The 25,513-nt window shown below is 52.8% G+C and overlaps 2 protein-coding genes across 3 annotated transcripts; both read left to right on the top strand.

The window, feature by feature from the left end:
* The first annotated feature begins 180 nt into the window (after positions 1-180).
* CSF3R (colony stimulating factor 3 receptor) lies at positions 181-14,200 on the top strand. 2 transcript variants are annotated; one of them, XM_059135362.1, is made up of 17 exons: positions 181-396; positions 1,560-1,614; positions 3,420-3,503; positions 5,377-5,673; positions 7,021-7,144; positions 7,300-7,487; positions 8,527-8,696; positions 8,805-8,958; positions 9,043-9,122; positions 9,530-9,737; positions 10,694-10,882; positions 11,257-11,358; positions 11,949-12,095; positions 12,221-12,361; positions 12,598-12,691; positions 12,939-13,017; positions 13,447-14,200. In XM_059135362.1, the coding sequence occupies exons 3-17, from the start codon at positions 3,440-3,442 to the stop codon at positions 13,924-13,926; spliced, it is 2,517 nt and encodes an 838-aa protein (XP_058991345.1). In that variant the 5' UTR covers positions 181-396; positions 1,560-1,614; positions 3,420-3,439; the 3' UTR covers positions 13,927-14,200. The 2 variants fall into 2 exon arrangements, with proteins under 2 accessions (XP_058991345.1, XP_058991344.1); XM_059135361.1 differs by having other exon boundaries at positions 183-396; positions 12,936-13,017.
* A 2,113-nt stretch (positions 14,201-16,313) lies between these two features.
* Positions 16,314-22,568, top strand: MRPS15 (mitochondrial ribosomal protein S15). Its single transcript, XM_059135365.1, has 8 exons — positions 16,314-16,566; positions 16,852-16,896; positions 17,543-17,618; positions 18,418-18,466; positions 18,984-19,068; positions 19,960-20,018; positions 21,976-22,167; positions 22,416-22,568. Exons 1-8 carry the CDS (start codon positions 16,434-16,436, stop codon positions 22,551-22,553), a joined length of 777 nt encoding a protein of 258 aa, XP_058991348.1. The 5' UTR covers positions 16,314-16,433; the 3' UTR covers positions 22,554-22,568.
* Positions 22,569-25,513: the final 2,945 nt, after the last annotated feature.

Genomic DNA, 25,513 nt, shown 5'->3' with positions numbered 1-25,513 from the left:
AATGGCACCCAGGCGGCTTGACGGCTGGGCCCCGGCCAGCCCCAAAGCTTTGAGGTCAGGAAATCCGGAGGCAGGGGAGAGGGACGCGGTTGCCACACTCCCTGGCCCCTTTGAGACCCCCGAGGCAGGAAGGCTGCCTGGCCTCACCGGCTTCCCTCCCAGGCTCCTTCCTGGGAGGAAGGGGCTGCCCTGTGCTTCAGTGACTGTCTGACAGCACAAGGGAGGGAAGGAGGCTGGGCAGGTGTTGCAATCGGCAGCCCCTGGGCCTGTCAGAGACTGAGCCATTAACGACAGGGCTGGGGAGAGGAGCCGGACTGCGGCGGTTTTCAGGAACTTGCCCTCCAGAGGAGCGCGGAGACCAAGGAGGCCAGGCGGGTTCCCGCTGCAGGCTCCAGCGTGAGTAGGGGAATCCGCTGGGAGGGCTGTACCTTGGGCGGGAAAGGACCCTTGAGTCCTGGGTCCTCTCCCCCCACCTCGGCCAAGTGCCCATGCACAGGCCTGGGACCAGGGCTCCTGCCTTTAGCGTTGGTCCTTAGGAACCAGGAGCCCCCGGACACGGAGTCTCTTTTGCCAGGGCTGCCCCCACTTTTTTGGGGGGAGGGCATTGGGGAAGTCACGAACCTCTGAATACCTCTCTGGGAACACAGAGCTGGGCTCAGAGAAGGGTGTGATCACCATCCTTCTCCACATTCCTGTCTCAGACCCTATGTCTCAGCCTGCCCTCTCTGTCCCCTGTTTCTGTCTTGCCTCCCCAGCCCCTACCTGGACTATCTGGGCTCTGGATCTCCGTCTGTCCGTGTGTCTCGAAGTCTTTCTGTGCCTTTCTCTGTCTCTCACATTTCCCTCTCTCAAATCTTAAACTCGCTCGGGGACCTTTTGCTTCTTGGCCTTGAGCACCTGGGTCTCTGGGTCAGCGTCCTTGTCCTCCCGGGGCCCTGTCTCTCTGCACCTGTCCTGCCCAGGCCTCACTGCCTGCATGCCTGTTTCACATTCTTACACCTTCTGCAGCTCTGCCTCCCTCCTTCTCAGCAAGGGCCTCTCCCTCCGTTCAGTCCCAGCCCCCTCCTCCCACTGGAAGAATCTCCCTTAAGGAGACGAGATACAACAGGGCGGAGAGGGTGCGAGCTGGGGCAGGGGGAGCAGGGGAAAAGGCCAGAGTGTAGGGAAAGGAGAGGAGGGCAGGAAGAGGTGGGTGATGGCAGTGCCTCAAGGAGGCAGCGGGTTCCGCTGGGACTGATCAGAGAGGACTGAAGCCGAAGCGAAGGGGAGACTGAGGGCCCCTCAGGGAGGGGAGGCTGCAAGTAGGGGACCCAGAAACGGGGCTTTGAAGCCATGCTGCGTGACACGGATGAAAGCCAGGTGGCAGTCCTAGGAGGCTGTGACCACACGGCCTGCGAGGGGGAGAAGAGGCCCCATGCTGGATTCCACGACACGGTGTCCCACTTCACGTCGCGTGAAAACAAATTACGGTCACTGAGTGCGCTTTCTTCCCAGCCCATCTCGGTGCCTCCTCACTACAATCCTGAGAAGTGCGTGCTAATGTTCCCCCTCATTCACAGATGGGGAAACCAAGGTTCAGAAAGGTGAAGTAACTTCTCCACAGTCACGAAGCTGGTAAGTCCCAGAGCTGGGCTCCCACTTTCTCCACATACTGACCCCCAGAGAGTGAGACCATGCTCCAACAGATCCCCGATCACACTCAATGGGGGTGGAGGGCACCCCGGGCTGCTGCAGGGGACCAGGGACCAAAGCCAACATGCCAACACTCGGCAGCCCAGGGGAGGAGACCAGGGCCTCTGAGAGTGAGGTTTGGTTGCCCATTCTGGACAGGAGCCAGAGGAGAGAGAGGGATGAAGTAGTACCTTGCTGGGCACACACTAGGCGTGATGCTGACCCCTGCAAGGGTAGCAGAGCTGCAACATGATCAAAAGCACAAAGAAATGGAAACCAGCATCCCAAAGACTAGGCCTACAAGGCTAAATCTTCCCCCCACAAGTGTGCATGGGGGATAATCAAACTGCCATGCTCTGGTAAGAAAGTTGCCAACCACTGATTGGTAGACAGGGATGCTCTGAACAGTTGTGTGGGTTTCTCACTGCATAAAACTGCCCAGCTGAGGACCAAGTAGAAGCTGAAATCCAGCCTATTCTTAAGTTGCCAGGTCTTAGTGTGAGGCTACATCTGTCTAGAGGTAGTGGCACTTTTTTCCTGATTTGCAAAAAAAAAGTGACTTATGGGCTAGCCGTCCTCTGGCATCTTGATATGGAAATGTATTTGAATAGCTCGGGGGTTGGGGTAAGGCCCCTGTGAGAAGGAACAGCCTTGGGTATCCTGGGCAGCTTATACTCACACTCCTGTCTGAGAGGGGCAGAGAAGGGGGTAATTTCCCATCTCTGAGCACAGGGGATGTGCTGGGACACCACCTACACGAATGCATCCCTGGATATACACGCAGGCTAGTCAGTGATTTCCACTGACCTGCTGCCAAGAGTGCCACCTGGTGCTGGGGAAGCAGGTCCCTGGTCCCAAGACCCCTAAGGGAGCAGGATGGAAGTCAGGCTAAAAGCCCACCCCAGTGGTAGAATACCTTTTGCATAGCTTCTGGAATACCTGGCCCCAGAAAACCTCCAGAGGTCTGTGCCCAGAACTGGGCATGTGTTGGACCCCTTGTATCATCCATGGAGGCCAGCTTCCCACAGGTGTAAACTGACAGCCCCTTGCCTCGGCTAATCCATGCCAGGGAGCGTCTCTGACCCTTCTGGCATGGCTCATCCAAGAGAACCTACCTCGTACTCATGCGTGTGTAACCTGGATGGGCCAGAAAGTGAATAGCCCAAAGAACATCCTCTGACCGATGAGAGATGGAAGTCAGTAGGTAAATGTTCCCATCCTCTCTCCTGTTCAAGGGATACATTGTCTCTTGAGTGGATGGTCCTGAGGCATAGCCTACACAGCTTCTTGGAAGGTCCCAGTAGGATGGAGCCCCCCTCACCCGTAGAGATGACCCCAATTCCATGACGCACCTTTGTGTTGGCTTTCCCTCCTTACCTGCTTCGTTCTCCCCAACCCCTCCGTCCGTTCCTGGGGTCTCTCCAAAATAAACTACCTGCATGCAAGCCTGGCCAAGATAAAAGGGAAAGGACATGATGCTCCTGTCCCTGTTTTCTCCTGGAAGGCAAATATAATAACAGCAGTGGCTGTCACTTACAAAGTCATTGCCTATGTGCCTTGCATCATTGTGTGTCTTCTTCCCAAAGTCCTATGCAATATAGGCTGTTGTTAATTCCATTTTGCGGACAAAGAAACTGAGGCTCAGAGAGGTCAAATCCCCTGGCCAAAGCCACACTGTGGCAGAGCAAGGGTTAAGCTCAGCTCTGACTCCAGAGCCCATGACCTTCCCCTTCCCCCTCTGCCTCCAGGTGAACACCAAACTGGCGCTATGGCAGGGCTAGGAACCTGGAGCCTGACCGTGGCTGCCCTGATTGTCCCGCTGCTCCCCAGAAGTGAGTATGGCCGGGGATCGGGTGCAATGAGGAGAGGAGAGTCACGGGAGAGAGGTACAGCGGGTAGAAGAGGGATTCATTGGCCTGCACCGGCCACACTGCTCCTGGGGTTCCCAGACAATCAAGGCTGGGCCAAGAATGTGGGGTAGCCAGGCCTCCACCCATGAACCTCTAGAGGCAAACCTCCACCCATGCGGAATGGCAAGAAAGTCTGAGCTGGTCAGCCTGGAAAAGGCCAGGGGACCCAGGTCTTGTCCGCAAATCTCTGCCATGCTTGTCAGAAGGAAACTCTGGGTCCTCTCCAGCCTTCACAGGCAGCAAAGGAATAGGAGTGGAAGCCACAAGGAGACTTATTCCCAGAATAAGGAAACCCAGGCAGAGCTCTCTAAACTAGGGAAACTGTCTTGAGAGGTGGAGAGCTTCCCATCTGTGGGGGTATGCAAGCTGAGGCCAGGATTGACAGGGATGGTACATAGCAAAGGTCAGCAAACATTGTCTGATAGTCATATTTAGGCTTTGCTGGCCGCATATAGTGTCTGCTGCATGTTCTTATCTGTTTTCTGCTTTGTTTTTACCCTTTAAAATGGAAGAAAAGTGGAAATTTTAAAATTGGGAAATGGAAAATGGAAAACCCATTTTTAATGGATTTAAAAATGGAAAACCCATTCTTAGTTGTCAGACCATACAAAACCAGGGCCATCCTAGCCCTGCTAAAGAGGATGCAATGTTAGGTGGAGTTCTGGAGTAAACAGTTTTGCAAGATTCCTTCCAGTCTGAAATTCTGAGTTGGTGAAGCGATAGGAGCTCCATGCTGAAAGTCATGAACTTGCTCTGTAATCCTGGGCAAATTCCTAGGACCTCAGCATCCTCCTCAGCAAAACAGACCCCAGAACACATGACAGAGGAAAGAAGGCACGGTGGACAAAGTACAGCGGATCTTTATTTGTTTATACAATAAATATTCACCAAGGGCCTACTCTGTGCTAAGCTCTGGGAATACAGTAATAAGACCAACAGCCAAGATCTCTGGCCTCACAGAACCTCTAGTCTAACTGGGGAGACAGGCAAGCAATGAATCACATGACTCCATAATTATGAAGGAGAATAAGAGCTTTGGGAAAGTTCAGGGCACTTGACCTGGTCTGGTTGATCCGGGTCTGGTCTGGTTCCCCCAAGATGCTCAATGTTAATCAGGTGAGCAACATGGGTGGAAACTATTTTTCATCCCCATTGTACAGATGAGAAAAATCAAGGCATGGAAAGCCTCAGTAACCTGCCAGGGTCATGTAATTAATAAGCAATACAGCCAGGCTCTAAACCCAGCCGTGCTCTTACCTACCACACCACTGAAGTGTTGGAGGGCTGTGGTCCAGATGGGGTAACACAATCAAGATTTGAATTCTGAGAGCTGTGGCCGTGGGGTTCTTATCATTCCAACCAATGCTTTCACCACCTCTGGGGAGGGTGCCGCAGAGGGGCCTGGTGTCTGCTTGGCGGTGTGCTAGTGCTGGCTTATGAGACCTAAGTGTGCACATTTCCTCCCCAAGTTCACGTTCAGTGATGTCGCACTGGTAGCTTGAAAAGCAATCTTGGTGGGAATATTTACACCAGAGAAAGCAGCTCAGACTACCAATCAGTATCTGGTTTTCTCAAAGAGCCAGCTGATAGGCCCTGATGGACACATCCCTAGTTCTCTCTCACCCCGGAAAGCCCCTCTCCATCCCCACAGCCATTCACCCCATTCCAGCCCCTGTATCTCAGGGGGTGAGGCAAGGAGGTAAGGACCTTGAGTCTAGGAATACAAAGGCCTAGGTTTATAACTCAGCTCCTCATGGCAGAGGAGTGACTCATGGCCCATTCTCCCCTCCCCCAGGCCTGGAGGAATGTGGGCGCATCAGCCTCCCCACCCCCACTGTCCACCTGGGGGATCCCATCACAGCCTCCTGCGTCATCAGCCCGAACTGCAGCCACCTGGACCCCGAGTCACAGATTCTGTGGAAACTGGGAACAGAGCTTCAACCTGGAAAGAGGCAGCGACGTCTGGCAGATGGAAGGCAGGAATCCACCATCACCGTGCCCCGCCTCAGCAGCCCCCGGGTCCTTCTCTCCTGCTGCGTGCGCTGGGGCACCAGCCTACAGATCCTGGACCAGGCTGAGGTGCAAGCAGGCTGTAAGTGCCCGTGGCCACCCACCCGCCCGGCCCCTGTGCCTTCCTGCCATGGCTCAGGAGAGCCATTATCATTCACTGAGATCTTGTTCAATAAACACGATATGGGCATGGCATTGGGTAATCTTCTCAACCCGGCGATAGTGCTGTTTAGCCCCATTTTGTAGATGAGGAAACTGAGGCTCAGGGAGTATATGTGATTTGGTGAAGGTCACAAACTAAGGATAGAGCTGAGATTTCTATCAGGCAGTACGGCTCCAAAGTCAGAGGGCACCACTACTCCGAGTGGCTGGCAAGTAAGCCCAGACACTCAGCCACTGGACAGTGTGCCCAGAGAGGACACCTGACCAGCTCAGCCTGCTCCTAGTTTCTCCCCATGGCAGTCTCAGCCTCCTACTCAAACCGAGAAGTGAGGACTTTCTGCCAAGCCAATGCATAAGAAAACCACTAAGACCAGTTCTTTTTCTTTTTCTTTTTTTTTAAGATTTTATTTATTTATTTGACAGACAGCAAGAGAGGGAACACAAGCAGGGGGAGTGGGAGAGGGAGAAGCAGGCTTCCCGCCCATCAAGGAGCCCAATGCGGGGCTCAATCCCAGGACCCTGAGATCATGACCTGAGCCAAGGGCAGACACCTAACGAGTAAGCCACGCAGCCGATCTGACCAGTTTCTTTCTTAAGATTCACTCATAGTATGGGTACCTGGGTGGCTCAGTCAGTTAAGCATCTGCCTTTGGCTCAGGTCATGATCTCAGAGTCCTGGGATCGAGTCCCATATCTGGCTCCCTGCTCAGTGGGAGTCTGCTTTTCCTCTGCCTCCTGCTCTCTCTCTGACAAATAAATACATAAAATCTTAAAATATATATATATATATATATATATAGTCACTAATAGTAGAGCTAACCCTTACATAGCACCTACCATATGCCAGGCATGGCCCGGAGCACTGTGTAAATAGTCATTCAGTTCCCAAAACCCCAAGGGGTATGCATATTACCATCACTCCCATTTCACAGATGAAGAAACTGAGGCACGGGACAGTTAAGTGACTTCCAGATCGCAACAGCTAACAAATGGCAAAACCAGGATGAAAAGCCAGGTCTGCACCATCCCTGTCCAAGGGGGCAGAGCCGAGGAGGTGGGAGGCTCTGTGGCACCTGCCTCTGTCTGGGCCTGCATTTCACTTTCCCCAGGGCTGCCCCTCCTGGGTCACTTGATAGAGAGATGAGCAACAAGACAAGGTGACTCCAGAGGGAACAAACCAGAGCAAGGAAACAAAGCTGACTGGTTCCAATCGCAGCTTTCTGAATGGTCCTACCCAAAGCCCTGACTCTCCCCACCCTATGTGCAGACCCTCCCGCCACTCCCCATGACCTGTCCTGCCTCATGAACCTCACAACCAATAGCCTCATCTGTCAGTGGGAGCCAGGACCGGACACCCACCTGTCCACCCACTTCACCCTCAAGAGCTTCAAGTAAGTAAGGGTCTCTATGCTAGCTCCCTTCTTCTGGGTCCTAGGGTGGGGCATGGGAGGGACTGCGGGATGGGGGAGCCAGAAACAAACACAGGAGGGAGCAGGGAGCCTCGCTTCCTTTTTCTGCTAGACACCCAAGCCTGGCCTCTTGGCAGGAGCCGGGGAAACTGTCAGACACAAGAGGACTCTATCCTCAACTGTTTGCCTAACGATGGGCAGAACCACTGCTCCATCCCACGAAGAGACCTCCTGTTGTACCAGAACATGAGCATCTGGGTGGAGGCCAAGAACGCCTTAGGGACCAGCAAGTCCCCACAGCTGTGCCTTGTTCCCATGGATGTCGGTAGGTGACGCTGGGTCTGGTGGAAGGGAGAGGCCCCCACGATGAGCCAACCCAGAGGGGCACCTGGGTGGCTCAGTGGTTGAGCCTCTGCCTTCGGCTCGGGTCGTGATCTCAGGGTCCTGGGATCGAGCCCCAAGTCGGGGTCTCTGCTCGGCGGGGAGCCTGCTTCCCCCCCCCTCTCTCTCTGCCTGCCTCTCTGACTACTTGTGATCTCTGTCAAATAAATGGATAAAATCTTTTTAAAAGTAAATAAATAAATAACGATGAGCCAACCCAGAGAGGCACAGAGAGGAAATTACAGACCCAGACACAGACCAGGAGACACTGGGAGACCTAGAGATAGAGGCAGGCAAGAGACAGGGACAAAATGGAATGCAGGTGGGCATGGAGCTATGGAGACGCAGAAGGACAGAGGCAAGGAGACACGTTCTATAATTCTTTCAGCAAGTTTCTTGAGTTGCCCACAGATTACTAGGCATTGCTCTTGGTGCTGGAGATAGGGCACTGAATGAAATATTGAAGCTCCTGCCCTTGGAACATGACATTTTAGGGGACAAACTAAATAAAATGGAATGTCAGGTGACAAGAAGGGTGACAGGGAAGTTAAAACAGGGAAAGGGGTAGGGAAAGCTGGGGGTGGGGGACAACCGCCCTCCCAGTTAGATAGCCAGGGGCGGCCTCGCTGAGAAGGTGACATCTGAGAAGATCCTTGAAGGAAATGAGAGAGCAGGCTCCTGGATGTCTGAAGGGGAAGATCTCCAGGCAGAGGGAACAAGTACAAAGGCCCTGGGGCAAGAGGATGAAACAGAGACCTAGGGGGAGACAGACACATATACACACTCAGACCTGCAGAAATTGTGATGGCATGGAGATGAAGAGACTCAGAGAGACAGAGAAAAGAGAGACAGACTGACAGAGACCCCAGGGATGGAGATCCAGAGCCAAAAATGGAATAACAGGCCAAGAGAAAAGCAGGAGTACAGGAGATCCCCTACAGGATGGGACAGGGAATGTTTCTGACCATCCCCTCTCCTTGCAGTTAAATTGGAACCCCCGACACTGTGGGCCCTGGCCCCCAGCCCTGAGGTGGCCCCACCCCAGCCAGGCTGCCTGCTGTTACGCTGGGAGCCATGGAAGCCGAGCCTGTACATAGAACAGAAATGTGAGCTGCGCCATCAGCCACAGCTTGGAGAAGACAGCTGGGTCCTGGTGAGGTGAAGGGCAGCCTGGAGGGCCTGGGGCTGGCTGAGGGGAGGGCGGCTGAGCTGGCCCTGAAGGGCACAGGATCCAGGCTCAGAGCCATGGCCACCCCACCAGGTGGGCCCCCTGCTCTCCCAGACCCTCCAGTATGAGCTCTGCGGGCTCCTCCCATCCACAGCCTACGTCCTGCAGATGCGTTGTACCCGCTGGCCCCTGCCTGGCCAATGGAGCGACTGGAGCCCTAGCCTGACGCTGACCACTGCGCAACGGGGTAAGCAGTGGGTGGAGAGGAGCCAGGGGCAGGTATCAGGGCCAAGTCCAGCCCCGAGGGCTGACCCTCCGGCTCTTTCCACAGTCCCCATCGTCAGACTGGACACATGGTGGCGGCAGAGACCATTGGACCCCAGGATGGTGGCCATGCAGCTGTTCTGGAAGGTGACCCATCCTGACATCCCTCCACCCCTGAGACTCCTTCCAACCCAGACACATCTCTGTGGGCTGGGGCCCTGGACTCCAACCTGTCCAGGAGCCTTGGATGCATTTGTATGTGATTTGTGTGTGCCTAGGAAGCTGGGTAGTGCCCTTCTGGAGAGACTAGAATGCAGGACTCACCTGTGGCAAAGGGTTGGTTCAGGGAATAGTTCAGTGTCAACGTGCTTCTTCCTTTTCTCCTTCCAAGGACCTGGCACAGGGTGAACAGGGGTAGAAGGAAGGGAGGGAAGAAGGCTGACTCCCGGCCTGTGGGGCTCAGTTCCTAAGACCCACCCACCCCATCTAGAAGCCTCCCCCCCACTCAAGATGAGCTGTGCAACCCCCTTATCTTCTTCCTGTGCCCACGGCAGCCAATGCCCTTGGACAAATACAGTGGGCAGATCCAAGGCTACCTGGTCAGAGCTCCGAACCAGACTGAGGCAGTTCCCCCACTCTGCAACACCACGGAGCTAAGCTGCACCTTCCACTTGCCCTCGGAAGCCCGGGCAGTGGTCCTTGTGGCCTATAACACAGCCGGGACCTCCCACCCCAGCCCAGTGGTCTTCCTGGAGAGCACAGGTAAGGGGGCCGGCAGCTGGTAGAGCATGGTGGTTAAGCATGTCAATTCGGAAGCCAGACTGCCTGGGTTCACATCTAGTCCTGTCACTAGATAGCAGCGTGACCGGGGCAAGGGATCCCAGCTCCCTGGCCTCTGTTTACTCACCTAGCAAAGGGGGACAATACAGTGTTGACCTTAAAGCATCGTTACAAGGCTACAGGCATTCAGACGTGTGCCTGACACCAAGTTACTGTTCAGTGTGTGTTCGCCACTCTTATCATCACGAGCCAGAACCAAGCTGGGCTGCTGGTGGTTACACACACACACGCACGCACCGCACACACATTCACTCCACACTCACACAGTGGATGCTTACAGACTCACACTCCCGTGTGCACACACACAGAGCCCATGTTGCCAAGGAAGATGGGAAGAAAGCCCTACACTTTTCCAGCTGGAACACGGTCCCTGAGTTAATTGCTCATTCTCGAGGGTCAGCCAACACCACCATCCCCAGGATCCCCCGCACATGGGTCCTCACCGGGTGAGACTGGCGATAACAAGAGGGACTATTCGATCTCATTAGCTGTGTGACCTTAGACAAGTTCCTGAACCTGTCTCAACTGTCTCCTTGATCAAATGGGGCCAGGGCGGCAGCTCCCTCACAGGACTCTCGGGGGCTCAGGAAATTAACATGGATCAAAGACCCTAGCGACATATACTGTGAACTACACAGTGTTACCCTTGATCACGGTCAGGCCCTCCTCTGCACGGGGCACTGTGCTAGGCTCATCCTATGCAGCAGCTCATGGGATCTGCATAGAGCCCTTACAGATGAGCTAAGTGAGGTCCTGAGCTTGAGGGACCCTCGGTCAGCCAGTCTGTAAGTAACAAAGCCAGGACCAGAACCCAAGCTCCTGGCTCTGGGACCTGCATTTTTCGTGCTTTGTTCTCTCAACTCCTACTCTGTCTCCAGGCCCGCCCCTGGCCAGACTCCACATCGAGGCTCGAGATCCCCACAGCCTCTGGGTGGGCTGGGAGCAGCCCAGCCCTCGGCCTCGGGGTTATGTGATTGAGTGGGGCCTGGGTCCCCCCAGCCCCAGCGGCAGCAATAAGAGCTGGAAGATGGAGAATAACGGAAGCATTTCTGGGACGCTGCTGCAGGGTGAGGTGCAGGGGGAGGCGGGGCGGGGGGGGGGGGGCGCACCTGGGAAGCAGGGAGGCAGTGCTAGTCTGACAGTTAGCAAGGGGTGGCCTGAACCACCTGAGAAGCGGACTCCCCAGTCTTTCTAGACTCTTTCCTGTCATCTCTTATCCCCAGAATCAGGACGTTCTCCCAGTCTAACTGGACCCTCTCTTTTCACAGTCCTGACACCACCACCTTCCTAGCTTTCCCACTTTTCTGCTCTCTCCCCATCAAATGATCTGAAGAAGAGGTAGAAGAGGAATGCTCTGCAGCAGGAGGCCTGGGTTGTCCCCAGCTGAAGCTCTGAGGTTAGCTTCCCTCACCAGGGGGCCTGCCCCATCTTCTCTCTACAGAGAACATCAGGCCCTTTCAGCTCTACGAGATCACTGTGACCGCTCTCTACCAGGACACCGTGGGACCCTCCCAGCACATCTATGCCTACTCCCAAGAGATGGGTACGTCGGCCACCTGGTCCCTCCCAGAATCCTCTCCTCTCAGTGCCTGCCTGGGTCCCAGCAATCAGGACAACGAGGGACCATTTCCTTCCTCCCCCACCTCTGGCCCAGAAGAGGCTCTTTTCCAATCCCAAGATGACCCCTGTCTTACACTGGACACCTGCAACGGGACAGAAGTCAGGTGGTGGGGCGACAGAAATTAGGGAGTGGGTTCAGCAGAATTTGGGAAGCAAGTCTGGCAAAAATCGACCCATTGCCCTGATAGAAATCAAGCGTCCTGTGTGGCAGAAGTTAGACAGAGGGCCTGGAATAAAGTCAGAGAGCGAGCGGTAGAAATCAGAGAGGAAGCCCAGCAAAATCAAGCCTGGCAGAAAGCAGTTGGCAAGGCTTTGGAGTCAAAGAGAACCAAGTTCAAATATGGAATCAGCCACTTATTAGCAGTGGATGGAATTCAGTCAAAGGTCCTGGCAACATGAGGCTTAAGGCACAGTGTGTCTCAGTTCTGGGGTCTGGGGAGCCCCAAGATGTCCCGCTGGGCTCTCCACTCTGCCCTGCTTCCCGTCAGCCCCTGCACCTCTCTCTTCCGGCAGCCCCCTCCCGCGCCCCAGAGCTGCATCTAAAGCACATTGGCAAGACCTGGGCCCAGCTGGAGTGGGTGCCCCAGGCCCCCGAGCTGGGGAAGAGCCCCCTTACTCACTACACCATCTTCTGGACCAATGCTCAAGACCAGTCCTTCTGTGAGTCTATCCTTAGCACCCCACAGCCCCAGGAGGCCTGGGGGGCGGGCGGGGAGGTGCACTCGGCAGCCTTGGAGGGAGTCTCAGCATCTGGGCCCAGGCTGACCATTCTCTTCTACTCCCAGCCACTGTCCTGAATGCCTCCTCCCATGGCTTGGTCCTCCATGGCTTGGAGCCTGCCAGCTTGTACCATGTCCACCTCATGGCTACCAACAAGGCCGGGGCCGCCAACAGTACAAGCCTTACCCTGATGACGTTGGCCCTAGGTAAGGGGAGAAGAGGGCCCACTAGACAAGGCTATTGGGAAGGTTCCTCATCCAATAGAGCTTTCATTTTGAGAACCTGCCTGGATCCACTCATCTGAGGGAAGAGACCCAGGCCTGCCCAGGAGGCTCAGACTGAGGGAAGAGGCCCAATCCTGCCTTCAGAGCTCAGTCAGAGGGAAGAGGCCCAGCCTTACTCACATGCACTCTAACCACCTCTGGCTTTCCCCTCACCCCAGAGGAATCTGAGCTGCATGTCCTCCTGGGCCTGTTTGGCTTCCTCCTCTTGTTCATCTGCCTCTGTGGGGCCACCCGGTTCTGCTGCAGACCCAGGTGAGTCCTTTCAAGAGACCTGACACCAAGCTACCCCTGCCTACAGGGAACTTCAGGCGGGAGTGGGCCAGTCCAAGCCCCTCTTCGAAGGCCTTCACAGGCCTCAGGGCCCATGTCTGGATTACACCCTGCACCAACTCTTCTCTGCCCAAGGGGCCTTAAGCTGCTGGGAAGGGGTTGGAAAAAAGAAGGGAAAGATGGGAGGGCACGCCTGACCCAGACCCTCACCTGCCCTCTTCTGCAGCAGGAAGAATCCCCTCTGGCCAAGTGTCCCAGACCCGGCCCACAGCAGCCTGGGCTCCTGGGTGCCGACCATCATGGTGGAGGTGAGAACCCCAGAAGGAGAGGGAAATGGGGTGTGTGTGTTGGGGGGGGTGCTGGTGTTGGTCCAGGCTCAAAGTGAAAAGATACTCCTCCGAGGGTGAGGACTCAGGACTTCCCATCCCTTCCCGGCAAGGTCCCCTCCCTCTGGAGGAAAGCAGATCTGAGTTAGAATCCCAGCTCCACCCATTACAAAGCCTGGGCCATGTCACTGTGAGATGAGATGTATGTCACCCAGAATCGCTGGGGACATTCACCAAGCTAAGTCTGAAGCACACAGCATGTGTCAGGAAAGTATGAGCAGTTCTACAAGTGTCATCCTTTGGGCTCCAGCAGAAGGAATAGTTCCACAGATGTCCCAGCAAAGGAAGGGGTGGCGGTTGGGATGAACACCTGAGACGATTCATGCCCTCACCCCACGTCCTTGTGTCCAGGAGACCTTCCAGCTGCCCAGCATTCGGGACCCCGGCATGACACCCATCACCAAGATCACGGTGCTAGAAGAAGAAGAGAAGAAGCCAGGGCCCAGGGAGTCCAATGACAGCTCAGGGACCTGTGGCCTCCCCACCCTGGTCCAGGCCTATGTGCTCCAAGGGGATCCAAGAGCACCTTCCAACCAGCCCCGGCCCCCGTCTATCACCAGTGATCAGGTCCTTTACGGGAAGGTGCTGGGCAGCCCCACAGGCCCAGGTCCAGGGCATTACCTCCGCTGTGACTCTACTCAGCCCCTCTTAGGGAGCCTTAGTCCCAGCCCCAAGTTTTATGAGAACCTCTGGTTCCAGACCACCCCTCTGGATACCCCAGAGTCCCTCGTCCCCAACCAGGAGGATGACTGTGTCTTTGGGCCACTGCTTGACTTCCCCCTCCTGCAAGGGCTCCAGGTCCATGGGGTAGAGGGGCTGGGGGGCGTCTAGTGTTCCCTGGGGCCCCCACCTGGGCCTGCCTCTTGAAAGGCCTGGGCCGTCCAGAGGAGAGGAGAGTGTCAGTAAGTCCATCATGAAAACAACCACATAGCTCCAGAAGGGCAGAAAAGCTACCAGGATTTCTCTATCTCTGGTCCTCAGCACTCTTCCTCTATCTCCCCAGACCCCACTGGGCCTCTCACTTTAGTGACCAGAGAATGTTTTGTCCAACCCTGCCCACTCACCTCTTGTGCTTATTTCCTATAATTTCAGTCTCTTAAACTGGTTCATGGTTTGGTTTGGTTTGGTTTAATTCTGAGAAACTCTCGAGTGTGCCTGTGCCTCTGTCCCTTTTCTTTTAAGGGCCTAGCAGTGATGGGGGTACTTATCAGAAGTATCCATTTGTGTATTCCTTCCTTCGCTCATTCATTCCACCAGCACTTACCTAGCATGGAGGCCCTGTGCTGGAAGCAGGGACTCAAAAATGATTTGGTTCAGTCCACCCGCGAAGGGCTCCCATGCTAGTGGTAGAGACTTGAAGACATTAGGGCACAGTGGCCAGGGTTGAAGGGAGCCCCAAAAGGGCTGTGGGACATAGGGAATAGATCTCAGAAAAGACTAAGCCCTGTTGGAGTAGATATAATTAAAAAGAAAATCTGCGGAGGCGCCTGGCTGGCTCAGTGGATGGAGCGGGCTACTCTCAATCTCAGGGTTGTGAGCTCATGTCCCATGTTGGGTGTAGAGATTGCTTAAAAAATAAAATAATAAAAACCACAAAATCTCCTGCCAACCTACAAAACCACTCCATGAGGGTAGAAGAGGACAAAATCAGTTTTATTACTGAATGAGCGTTAAACCAGAACGTGATCTGCATCACCAGCAATCCTCTAAAGAGCTTGAAAAGACAGAAAGAAATCTTACCCTTGTATATAGCCAAGTGGATACAGGTGTATGGCACCATCTGTCACACAGAGTTCATCCTAAATTCACCTGGTAAATGGGGTAGCCACCCATGTTTGCTAATTGCCTTTACCCCAGAGAAAACGAAATTTCTTGTATCTTTATGAGAAGAGGCAGGTTGGCAACTTGGAGCCCGGCAGAAACCGGGAGACAGAGGCACTGTCTTCCTTAACGATTGCATTTCAAGAAATGATGCCTAGGTCCCTGAGAAGAACATTCCTGCGCTGTAAAACTGGCAAGAGGCTTATTCAGTTTTTGGAAAGATGTACATGGTCTCAAAAGGATAGAGAAAGGGGGCGCCTGGGTGGCTCAGTGTGTTAAAGCCTCTGCTTTCAGCTCAGGTCATGATCCCAGGGTCCTGGGATCGAGCCCCAAATCAGGCTCTCTGCTCAGCAGGGAGCCTGCTTCCTCCTCTCTCTGCCTACTTGTGATCTCTCTCTGTCAAATAAATAAATAAAAGAGAAAGAATTCACAATTACAACTCTTCAAAAGTCAGTGCTTACAAAAAATGAGGGGGAGGAGAGCTTTTTCCTTTTTTGCACCAAGGGAGAATTAAAGTGTTATTTTTATTTCATTAAAAATTTATGTTTCCTGGGCACCTGGGTGGCTCAGTGGGTTAAGCCGCTGCCTTCAGCTCAGGTCATGATCTCGGGGTCCTGGGATCGAGTCCCGCATCGGGCTCTCTGCTCAGCAGGGAGCCTGCTTCTCTCTCTCTCTCTCTCTCTCTCTCTCTGCCTGCCTCTCCAACTACTTGTGATTTCTCTCTGTCAAATAAATAAATAAAATCTTAAAAAAAAATTTGTTTCCTGCTTTTTAATTTGTAGTTGTCTTTACACCCCTCATTTCACAAATATTATCACATCAAATACTTATTGAATGCCTCCTATATTGCAAGCAGATCCCTTGCACACAACTGCCTCAGTTAATACTCCAGCAACCTAAAGAGTAAATACCGTTCCACTTTGGTGAATGAGTACACCATGGCCCACAAAGGTGGGGTGGTTTGCCCACAAGATCACAGTGAGTAAGCAGCTGCGCTTCAATCAGCCCAGGGCTGTTCCATTCCAAAATCAGCGACCTTCATCATGAGGCTTACAAGGCTGCCCCACAGGAGGCTGAATGAATCCCAGTACCTCTTGCGGGGCCTCATCCTGGAACGTGGTGGGAGAGGAGGCAGAAAGACTAGGTTGGGGAAGAAGACAGGCAGGCCCCGAGAAAACCTCCAAAAGAAACATAGAGTGGGATTAAGGGCGGGTTGCATGCCCAAGGAAAAAACGGCATTTTAGAATTTATACATCGCCGCACACCACTAACCAGGCCCGCAACCACCCAGCCTCCAGCCCTGCGGCGCTGCCAACCAGACCCCTCCCCTGGACCCAACCCTGCCGCACCCCAAGTCTTGCCTTTCTAATCCATTCTCTCGGTCCTCATCTGCTCCAGTCTCGCAACTGCGCTCCATTGGTCGAGCCTGAGGCAGCATGGCGGCGCCCATGTAACCCCGTCCCTGCGGCGAAAGGGACAGTGGCCGTGGCGCCGGCCCCGCGGTGTCACAAGTCACGATGCTGAGGACGGCGTGGAGGGCTCTGAGGTCACTTCGGACCCAGGCAGTAGCCCAGGCCCCAGTCCTTGGGCTGCCAGACGGAGCGTGTGCCAGGCCGCCCTCCCGCCAGTGGGCCCTTCCCTGTACTCGAGGTGAGGCGCTGAGAAGAGGGGCAATGCAATGAGGGAAGTGGAGTTAGACGGAGGTGGAGGATACGGGAGAAGAGCAGCGTCAGGATGAGGGGGAAAGGCCGATGGGCGGGGAAGAAGTGAGACGAGGTGGGAGAGGCGTGGGGCAGCGGGATGCGGACGAAATGGGGCGGCGATAAGGCGCCGAGACGCAAAGACCGTGCAGGAGGGGTAATACGGAGAGCACAGGAAGGAATGGAGGCTGGACTCGTTAAGGAGCTGGGCCTCTGCCCTCTCTCTTCTGCGTAGGTGTCATCCTCCAGGCCGTTCGCGGATATGCCGCCGGGAAACCAGGTAGGAGCTCTGGGGTGGGACTTCGGCAGAGAGGCACTTCCTGGAGGGGCGCCGGGTGGCCAAAGGGACGGAGGTGGCTAGTTAAAACCACTTGATGGAGTGGGCAGACGCGTTGGCCAGAGGCCCTGAGCAGAAGACCCCCACGTCCGCCTTGCCACCAGGCTGTAGCCTGAAGCCTTTCTGGGGTGGGGAGAGAGGCCGGGGGAGGGTGGGAGCTGGAGCTTGCGGACCGGCTTTGAGAGAGAATGAGCTAGCCCTAGAGAAAGCGTCCTGGCACCACCCAGGCTTACCTAGAGTATAGGTAGACGCTTTGTGTCTGCCCTTCTGTGGTGGAGGCCTTGGTTTCCTCCTCTTTGAAGAGAGTCAAACTCGGGCCGTCCACAAAACAACCCATCCTAGTGGCGAATCTAAAGTGGTGTGAGAGGGAAAGACACAATATGGGACCTTAGGAAAGGTGATCCACTCCCAGTGTGCAATATCAAGACAGTTGCCTGTAGGGTTTGCAAAGGAGAGGCTGAGCCCAGAGATCTCTAGTGCCTTGCTTGAGGCCCTGGGTGTCTGTGACAGAGTTGGTGAGAAAAGCCAGGACAGGGAGCATGGGCAGTGAGAGTTGACTCTGGGTGTTTTCTCTCCCCACACTTGACAGTCCAGCCCCTCCAAGAAGATGACCCACCCCCTTCCACGCTGCTCAAAGACTACCAGAACATTCCTGGAATTGAGAAGTAAGCAGAAATAAATCTCTTTTATGAGGCAGGGGGCTGTAAGAGGATTGGGGAGGAAAGAGGGAAGACCGTGGCTTCGAGGCCTGGCCCGCTGTATCTGAAGCTTGATGGTAGAATCTGGCGAGAACTACTGAAGCCCAGGCTTGCTGAGGGGCAGCAGGGTCAGAATGGAGTTCATGGAGCTTAACTGCTTGCCTTTTTTCCTACTGTGGTTCAGATAGGCAACATGCCTCATGTGTCTTTGTGAGATCTCTCATCTCTTGATCCTCATAAAAGCCCTGTGAGGAAAGAATTAGTGTCCCCATTTTATGGATTAGTAATGTCTGCCCAATATCATAGACCTCCTGGCGTTCAGGGCTGAAAGACACCAAAGACACCGGATCCTTCTGCCCAGCCCCTGCCCTATACAGCCAGAGCTGGCCCGTCCCTTCTGCTATACCGTGTGACAGGAGGAAAAAAACAATGATTATAGAATCAAAATGTCTCAAGACAGACTGACCCATATTCCAGCTGAAATGAAAATCCTCCCTTTGCCCTCCCTGTGAGGACCTTGGAACACTCCAGCTAAAAGCCCCAATTTTGTACAGTTATCACATCATTCCATGTTCTCAGCACAGCAGATCAGATTCCTGCTGACTTTGAATCCCTGAGAAAGGGCTCTCCACTTCCACAGAGACACTTTTGTTATAAAAGAAATTCTCGATCATTCTTGCTTTTCAAACAAAAACGGAAACAGCATTGATTCCCTTTTCCCCTTTCCCCCACACCTGTCTCTCATTGCTGTGCTTTTCCCCAACAGGTTTGACGACGTCGTGAGAAGACTCTTGTCTTTAGAAATGGCAAACCAGGTGAGTGACGTGTGCCAGACCTCAGCCTCTCCCAGTCCTCTTCTCTGGGACTCCCTCCTACTGTGGTAACACCTCCATCCCGTGCCTCTCAACTTAAAACAGCATTTATCCCACTGGAATTCCAGGTCCACTTGTCCACCCCCCAGAACAGGCCTCTCCAGGGTGGGGATGCTCTTGTTCTCTCACTGTATCCCTAGCCCCCAGCCTCCAACAAACCACTTATCCCTAGCGCCCAACACCCAACTGAGTAGGTACTCAGGAATGATCTAATGCCTGAATGAATGAGCACAGTTTGAGCACTCTCCTCTAACAAGCTGTGTCACCTGCCATTGGCCTTGGGCTTATCCAGATGTTGATAGCCACGCGCTGACAAAGGCCATGTCCTGATGAACAGAGTGAAGCCAGGTGCTAAGCTTTATGGCCTCATTTCCATGACTGCACCCAGGGCCTTTGAGGTATTTGGCTATTTCTTAGGAGAGGGCAGATTTCACAGATTCTCTGTCTCTATCTTCAACAGAAGGAGAAGCTAAAAATCAAGCAACAGCAGCTGATGAACAAGGTCGTGGCAAACCCTGAGGACACCAGCTCCCTGGAGGCTCGAAGTTGGTCAGGGGGCCCTTGGGGAGAGGGAGTGCAGGGGAGTCTCCTAGCTAGCACTCGATCCAGGGCCCTTCTCTACAAGGGCACCAGGTATTAGACGTGGCCTGATGAAGCAAGAGACAAGAAGGACCCAGGGCAATGAAAACTGCCCACCAGGACGCAGGAGTTAGCTCCCAGGTCCCTCCTCACACCTCTCTTGTGAGCTTAGGCAAGTCTCAGGAACCAGACCTTGTCTGGGTCTCTCTCTACCCTGCTGCTAAGGTGGTACGAAGGGCCAGGTGGTCAGGGCCCAGGTTCCGCCTCACCCTACAATGCTCCCAAAACTCATCGTGTTTACGGAAGGGCCTGCTGTAGTGAGAGCGTCTCCTTGGGGCCACCTTCTGCTTCTGCCTTTGCCCCCATCTTTGTAGTTCAGGAAGGAATCAAACAAGAGGCTGCCCAAGGACAGATATTGTGAAAACAGAGCTAAGGGTGGCAGCTGGAAGAGGAGAGGCAAGGAGTGGACCCTTGTCGGTTCTGGAACCTGATCTTCCTGCATTGGCTAGGACAGCCAGTGCCGTGGTGAATCATTAAGAATGAGAGCATGTATCATAGGCTAATTCCTGAATTTGACAGGAGTGCTCTGAAGTTTTACTATTAAGAATGCTATTTGCTATGGTCTGGGGAGGACACCTTTAAAAGATTAAGGAACGTTCCTTCTTTAGGCTTTGCTTTCTGAAAGGAAGATAATCCAAAGTCTTCTGAGCGCTTGACATTCAGAGTACTTTGGGAATTGTGGAGAGCTGCACCAGAGCATTGGTGATTGTTACTCCGAGAGGTCTTAAAACATAACCCAAGCCCGGGCCCTTCCTTCCTCTGTGCCAGCTCTCAGCCTCTGTGGTTTGTGGTTTCAGTTGTTGCCCTGACTGTCAAAATCCGCAATTATGAAGAGCACATGCAGAAACACCGAAAGGTAAGCCTTGGGTATCGCTCACGGCTAAGACCAGCAGAGTCTGAGAGGTCATGGGCTCTGGGTGCAGGGAAGCAGCTGGAGAAGCCGAGTGGCTATAGCACCAGGGTGCCCGTCCCTCAGCTCCAGTGGGCCAGACATTTCCCTCCTGCCTCCAGTGGGAAATGGGAGCCTTACAGGGCTTCGGTGAGTGTCACCCATGGTCCAGAAAACCAACTTCAGGACACGGCCGCAGTGTCTGGCACATGGTGGATGCTCAGTAAATATTTTTTGAATATTCTTGGACTCAGTTCAAATTCTCAGCTTTGCTATTCCCACTGACCAGACGTGTGACTTTGGGGAAGTTACTTTATGTGCCCAAGCCTCAGTTTTCCTGTTCGTAAGTAAAGTGGGGATCATAACAGTACCTGCTGACAGGATTGCAAGAACTACATAAATAATAAAGCACCAGCATGGTCATGTGAAGTACTAGGCCTGTGCTGAGTACTTCCCGTGCTTCAGCTCATTTAACTCATAACTATCCTCCTCTTCCATTTTACAGAGGAATGATGCAGGCATGAGGTGATTAACTTATCCTCAAGGCACAGCACTGGGAAATGATGTGCTAGGACTTGAAACTAGGTGATCTTGCTCCAGGGCCCATACTTTTTTTATTTTTAATTAACATATAAGGTATTTTTTGCTTCAGGGGTACAAGTCCGAATCGTCACGCTTACACAATTCATAGCACTCACCATAGCACATACCCTCCCCAATGTCCATCATCCAGCTACCCTCTCCCTAGCCCCCACCCCCCAGCAACCCTCAGTTTGTTTCCTGAGGTTTGTCTCCCTCCCAGTCCCATTTTGTTTCATTTTTTTTTCTTCCCTATGCCCCCACAACCCTCTGCCTTGCCTCTCAAATTCCTCATATCAGGCAGATCATATGATAATTGTCTTTCTCTGATTGACTTATTTCGCTCAGCATCATACCCTCTAGTTCCATCCACGTCATTGCAAATGGCAAGATTTCAGGTTTTTGACGGTTTTTGCATAGTTTTACATTGTATATAAATACTACATCTTCTTTATCGACTCATCTGTTGATGGACATCTAGGCTTTTTCCATAGTTTGGCTACTGTGGACATTGTTGCTATAAACATTCGGGTGCATGTGCCCCTTCGGATCACTACATTTGCATCTTTAGGGTAAATACCCAGTAGTGCGATTGCTGGGTCGTAGGGTAGCTCTATTTTCAACTTTTTGAGGATCCTCCATACTGTTTTCCAAGGTAGCTGCACCAGCTTACATTCCCACCAACAGTGGAGGAGGGTTCCTCTTTCTCTGCATCCTTGCAGGGCCCGTACTCTTAACCACGATGCCATACCCCAGCACAGCACTGGGCATGGTGCTGCTGTAATTGGGCAACTGCAGGTTTTTTTAACAAATGCACCTTTGTAAATCCAGACATCCCAGCACCGTGCAGGGGTGGCACTCGGTGGTCCTTGGAGCCGCCTCAGCCAGCTCTTTGGAGATGAGATTTTTGCTCATTTGGAGTGTGGAACAGCAGCCCCACTGCAGAGGTCCCTCATTGAGGAATCCAAGATGGCCTTCCCTTCTCTCCACCCCAGCTGACAGTTGGCCAAAGTGTGGGGAGGCTGAGCAGGGAGTGTAGGGGAAAGAGCATGAGATTTGGAGTGAAACCTGTAGATGCAGATTCAAGACCTGACTTCACACAAGGTCCCTGCCCTGTACAGTTCTAGGACATTCTATGAATCAGGTGACATCTTTGAGCCTTTCTTTTTCTCCCTCTATAAAATGGGAATAACAGTGACAATACCTCCCCCAGAATTACACTAATATTTGCATCAGATTGTCAGGAGGATTCAGTGAGATGATACAATGACCGTCCTTTGTTACCGTAAAGTGGCACACCACTCACTTATAGAATACTAAAGGTAATGTACCACCTCTCTCTCAGGACAAAGCCCACAAGCGCTATCTGCTGATGAGCATCGACCAGAGGAAAAAGATGCTTAAAACCCTCCGTAAGACCAACTACAGTGTCTTCGAGAAGACATGCAAGGAACTGGGGATAGAGTACACCCTCCCTCCTTTGTACAACCGGAAACCCCACCGACGCTTGGCAGCCAAGAAGGCCCTGTGCATTCGGGTACGAGTCAGAATTGCTGCTTTGGTTGGCCCCACTGTGGGACGGTGGTGGAGAGAGCAGCAGGGAGGGTTGTCTGTTCCTGCCTGAGGCACGGAACTGGCCCCCAGACCCCAAGGAGGCTCACAAGCCATCATTCCCATGGAGAAAGTCTGGCGTGCCCACCCAGGGAGGTCTGTGCCCATCCCACCTGCTCTATGCCTGAGGCTTTACATGGGATTACAGTTTCTTCTGCTCCCTTTCATCCCCAGGTCTTCCAAGAGGCCCAAAAGCTCAAGAAGCAGAAAAGGGCCTTAAAAGCTAAAGCAGCAGCAGCCCAGAAACAAGGCCAGAAGAACCCAGAGAGTTCTTCCAAAGCTGAACCAGAGCCAATGAAAGAAAACCAATAAACTTTATTAGAGTTATGTCTTTCTGCCTTAAAGGATAATAGGAGAGAACGTGGTACTGCTCTGTGTAGCCTGAGGAGGAGGAGGAATTCGTTCTTCCATTCAGCTTGTCGGAGGCAGGGCATCTGCCCTCACACACCAGAGGACACATTCTCACAACACACCTCACACACACTCACATAAACAGCTCCCTGCGGTCCAGGTGATGTTCCTAAGGAGGTGAGACTGAGCGCCCAGTCACACCAAGGAAGTGTGGCCGGCTGGCTGCTGGGTGAGGCCAGCTGTAGGAGCTGCCTTTGGGACTGGGCCCCAAAGGATGAGTTTAAGTTCACCAGGTAAAAACGGGGTGGGAAAACATCCAGGCAGAAGGCACTGCAAGTGCAAAGGCAAGGAAGTCAGCAGGTGTGTGCCGTATTCAAGGAGCACTGGGAATGGGAAATGAAGCTTGACCAGTAAGCTGAACCTGGGCAGTGAGAGGCTTGATGTACTGGCTACCCTCTAGGGAGTGGGGAGACAGTTATGGTTTAAAACTGAAGGAGTGATGACAGCACCAAGTCTGTTTTAGATGGTTAAGCAACAGCACTGTGAAGGGTAGATGGGAGGGGGAGACACTCAGAGCAATTTATTGTTTTGGGGTCAGGGTACTGGTGCTCAAATTGAGAATCTGATAGAAGCTACAAGTCCTATCCCTAAGAAAGTGCAAATGCAAAACATTCTTCATAAATTTTGGGAGTTATGGATACCCCCTTTCCTGCAAAACTCACGGATTCACACCAAGTGAACTGTCAAGGCCTTGATGTCTGAGTATGCTTGGCCTGTCTGAAGAACTCAAGGAAGACTGTGTGTAAAACTGAGTGAATAAAGAGAGGAGTAGGGAGAGCGGTCAGAGGCAAGAGCAGACACCAGATAACAGAGTTTTCTGGGTTTATTAGTCTGCTCAGGCTGCCAATAAGAACTGTAAACTGGCTTAAACAACAGAAACTTCCTTAAAGTTCTGGAAGCTAGGAAGTCCAAGACCTAGGTGCTGGTCAATTTGGTTTCTGGTGAGGAATCTTCCTGGCTTGCAGAATGTCGCTTTCTATGTCCTCACATGCAAGGGGAGGGGAAAAAACGATATTTTCCTTTTACAAGGGCACTAATCACATTGTGAGGACCCTACGTTCATGATCTCATCTAATCCGTTACCTCCTAAACACCCCACCACCAAATACCGTAATGTTGGGGCTTAGAGCTTTGATAATATGAATTTGGGGAGGTATACAAGCATTCAGTACACAACAGTGCGGAGAAAACTTTGGGCTTCATTCTGAGAAGGAAAGCCAAAATGGGGGAAGGTGTGTTAAAGGGACGTCCAAAGAATGGTAGGAAACTTAGATCCAGGACTGCAGGAAGGCCTGAAGTAGAGACAGGTTTAGGGGGTAGGTTTAGATGGTGATTGAAGCCATGGGTGGGAGTAAAATTGCCCAGGGAGGGAGTGTAAGCAAAGAAAGGGCCATGTCAGGATGGTAGGATGCTCTCGGGACATAGAGGGACTCAGGAGCAGCTAGCTGAGAGCCCCAGAGGGAGTGGTGAGTGAAGTGAGGATAGAATAGAGCCTGTTTTCCTACAGAATCAGAAGTGAGATGAGAGGCTCAGAACTATAAACTTGATGTTCAGATGTCACCTCCAGGAACAGTGGGGAAGGCCCTTTAAGGGGCAGGGCTTTAAGTAGACACAGCTGCATGGAGAGCCTATGGCTGGGGTGGGGGGGGGGGCAGGTGCCATCATTTAGGGGGACCAGTGGAGAAGGTGAGAAAAGGGACACCCTGGAGCAGGCCCTACAGGAAAGGCATCGTAAGTGCTGCCTTAGGCACAATATCTCATCTGAGAGCCACCTTCCTCACCCATCCACCCCATATTGGCATGATTATCTTCATTTTACCATGTGAGCACTCAGGCTCAGAGGTTAGGTAACTTGTCCAAGTTCACACAGCTGGTTAGAAACAGGCCTAGGAATCCAGGCCGAATCTGTCTTCACTCCAAGCCTGTGTTCTGCTCATTATACCACACTAGCTAGGGGTAAAAAAATGACTTGAGTCACTATGGGAGGATTTGGTACTATAGCATACTAAAATGCCTTTAGCAATCAGGCAGGTTAATGCATGAGGCCAAGTTTAAGATAGTGATGCTAAATTTCTTGATACATTCCTACCCTAGTTCTTGTCCCTGTTGAAAATGGGGAGACCAGGGAAAATCAAATCAAAGCCTTGAACCACCAGCTTTCAACTACTGTATAGCAGCTAATGCTGAGATGTTAGCTAAGGAGGAAAAAGTCTCCATGATAAAGCAGTTTGAGTGGGATGGAGAGAGCTGAATCCTAAATGTGGTGAGTTAGGGAGTGAAGATGTTAAGGAAATACAAGCTGTGACTGTAGACTACTCAAAAACTTGGCTGGGAAGGAAAGGGGGCCAGAGGAGGTGTAGGAACGATAAGATTGGCAAATGTCAGAGCAAAACTGCGGAGATAGGTGTGGTTAGGAGGAGGGGGTAATGTTTCATTGAGGGGACAAAGCTGATGAGGTAGATGAGTTCAGCTGGGTTAGAGAGCAATGAGGGAGTGCAGAAGTCTGCTCCGTCTGCTAAGCATTCAACTCTTGATCTCAGAAGTGTGAGTTCACATTCCACACTGAACATGGAGCCTACATGAAGAAATAATAATAATAAATAGAAAGATAGTTGGGAGTCTGAGTGGAGAGTCTTGAATGCCATGTTGAGGCATTTAAACTGTGATCTGGCAAACAGCTGGGAGCCCCTGAAGGAAAGCCTCATATTGACAATGGCAACTGCTGAAATTTAGCCTAGCAGCCAGTGCTGGGGGGTGGAGAGAAAGGACCAGTAACATGGAGGAACATACTAACGCAGGCAGTAAAAGAAATGAAGAGATAAATGTGAGAACGATCTTGAAGGAAAATGCAGAAGTAGTGA

This window comes from Mustela lutreola, chromosome 10, assembly GCF_030435805.1.
Source record: "Mustela lutreola isolate mMusLut2 chromosome 10, mMusLut2.pri, whole genome shotgun sequence".
NCBI lineage: Eukaryota > Metazoa > Chordata > Mammalia > Carnivora > Mustelidae > Mustela > Mustela lutreola.
The sequence above is the reverse complement of the archived record's forward strand: the minus strand, read 5'-3'. Positions and strand labels throughout refer to the sequence as shown.

Excerpts from the sequence above, each read along its gene's own strand:
- MRPS15 (XM_059135365.1), top strand. The coding sequence starts at position 16,434 with ATGCTGAGGACGGCGTGGAGGGCTCTGAGGTCACTTCGGACCCAGGCA. Across the intron at positions 16,567-16,851 it reads GGCCCTTCCCTGTACTCGAG|GTGTCATCCTCCAGGCCGTT; the intron begins GTGAGGCGCTGA and ends TCTTCTGCGTAG. Across the intron at positions 17,619-18,417 it reads AACATTCCTGGAATTGAGAA|GTTTGACGACGTCGTGAGAA; the intron begins GTAAGCAGAAAT and ends TTTCCCCAACAG.
- CSF3R (XM_059135361.1), top strand. The coding sequence starts at position 3,440 with ATGGCAGGGCTAGGAACCTGGAGCCTGACCGTGGCTGCCCTGATTGTC. Across the intron at positions 7,488-8,526 it reads CCTTGTTCCCATGGATGTCG|TTAAATTGGAACCCCCGACA; the intron begins GTAGGTGACGCT and ends CTCTCCTTGCAG. Across the intron at positions 8,697-8,804 it reads GAGAAGACAGCTGGGTCCTG|GTGGGCCCCCTGCTCTCCCA; the intron begins GTGAGGTGAAGG and ends CCACCCCACCAG.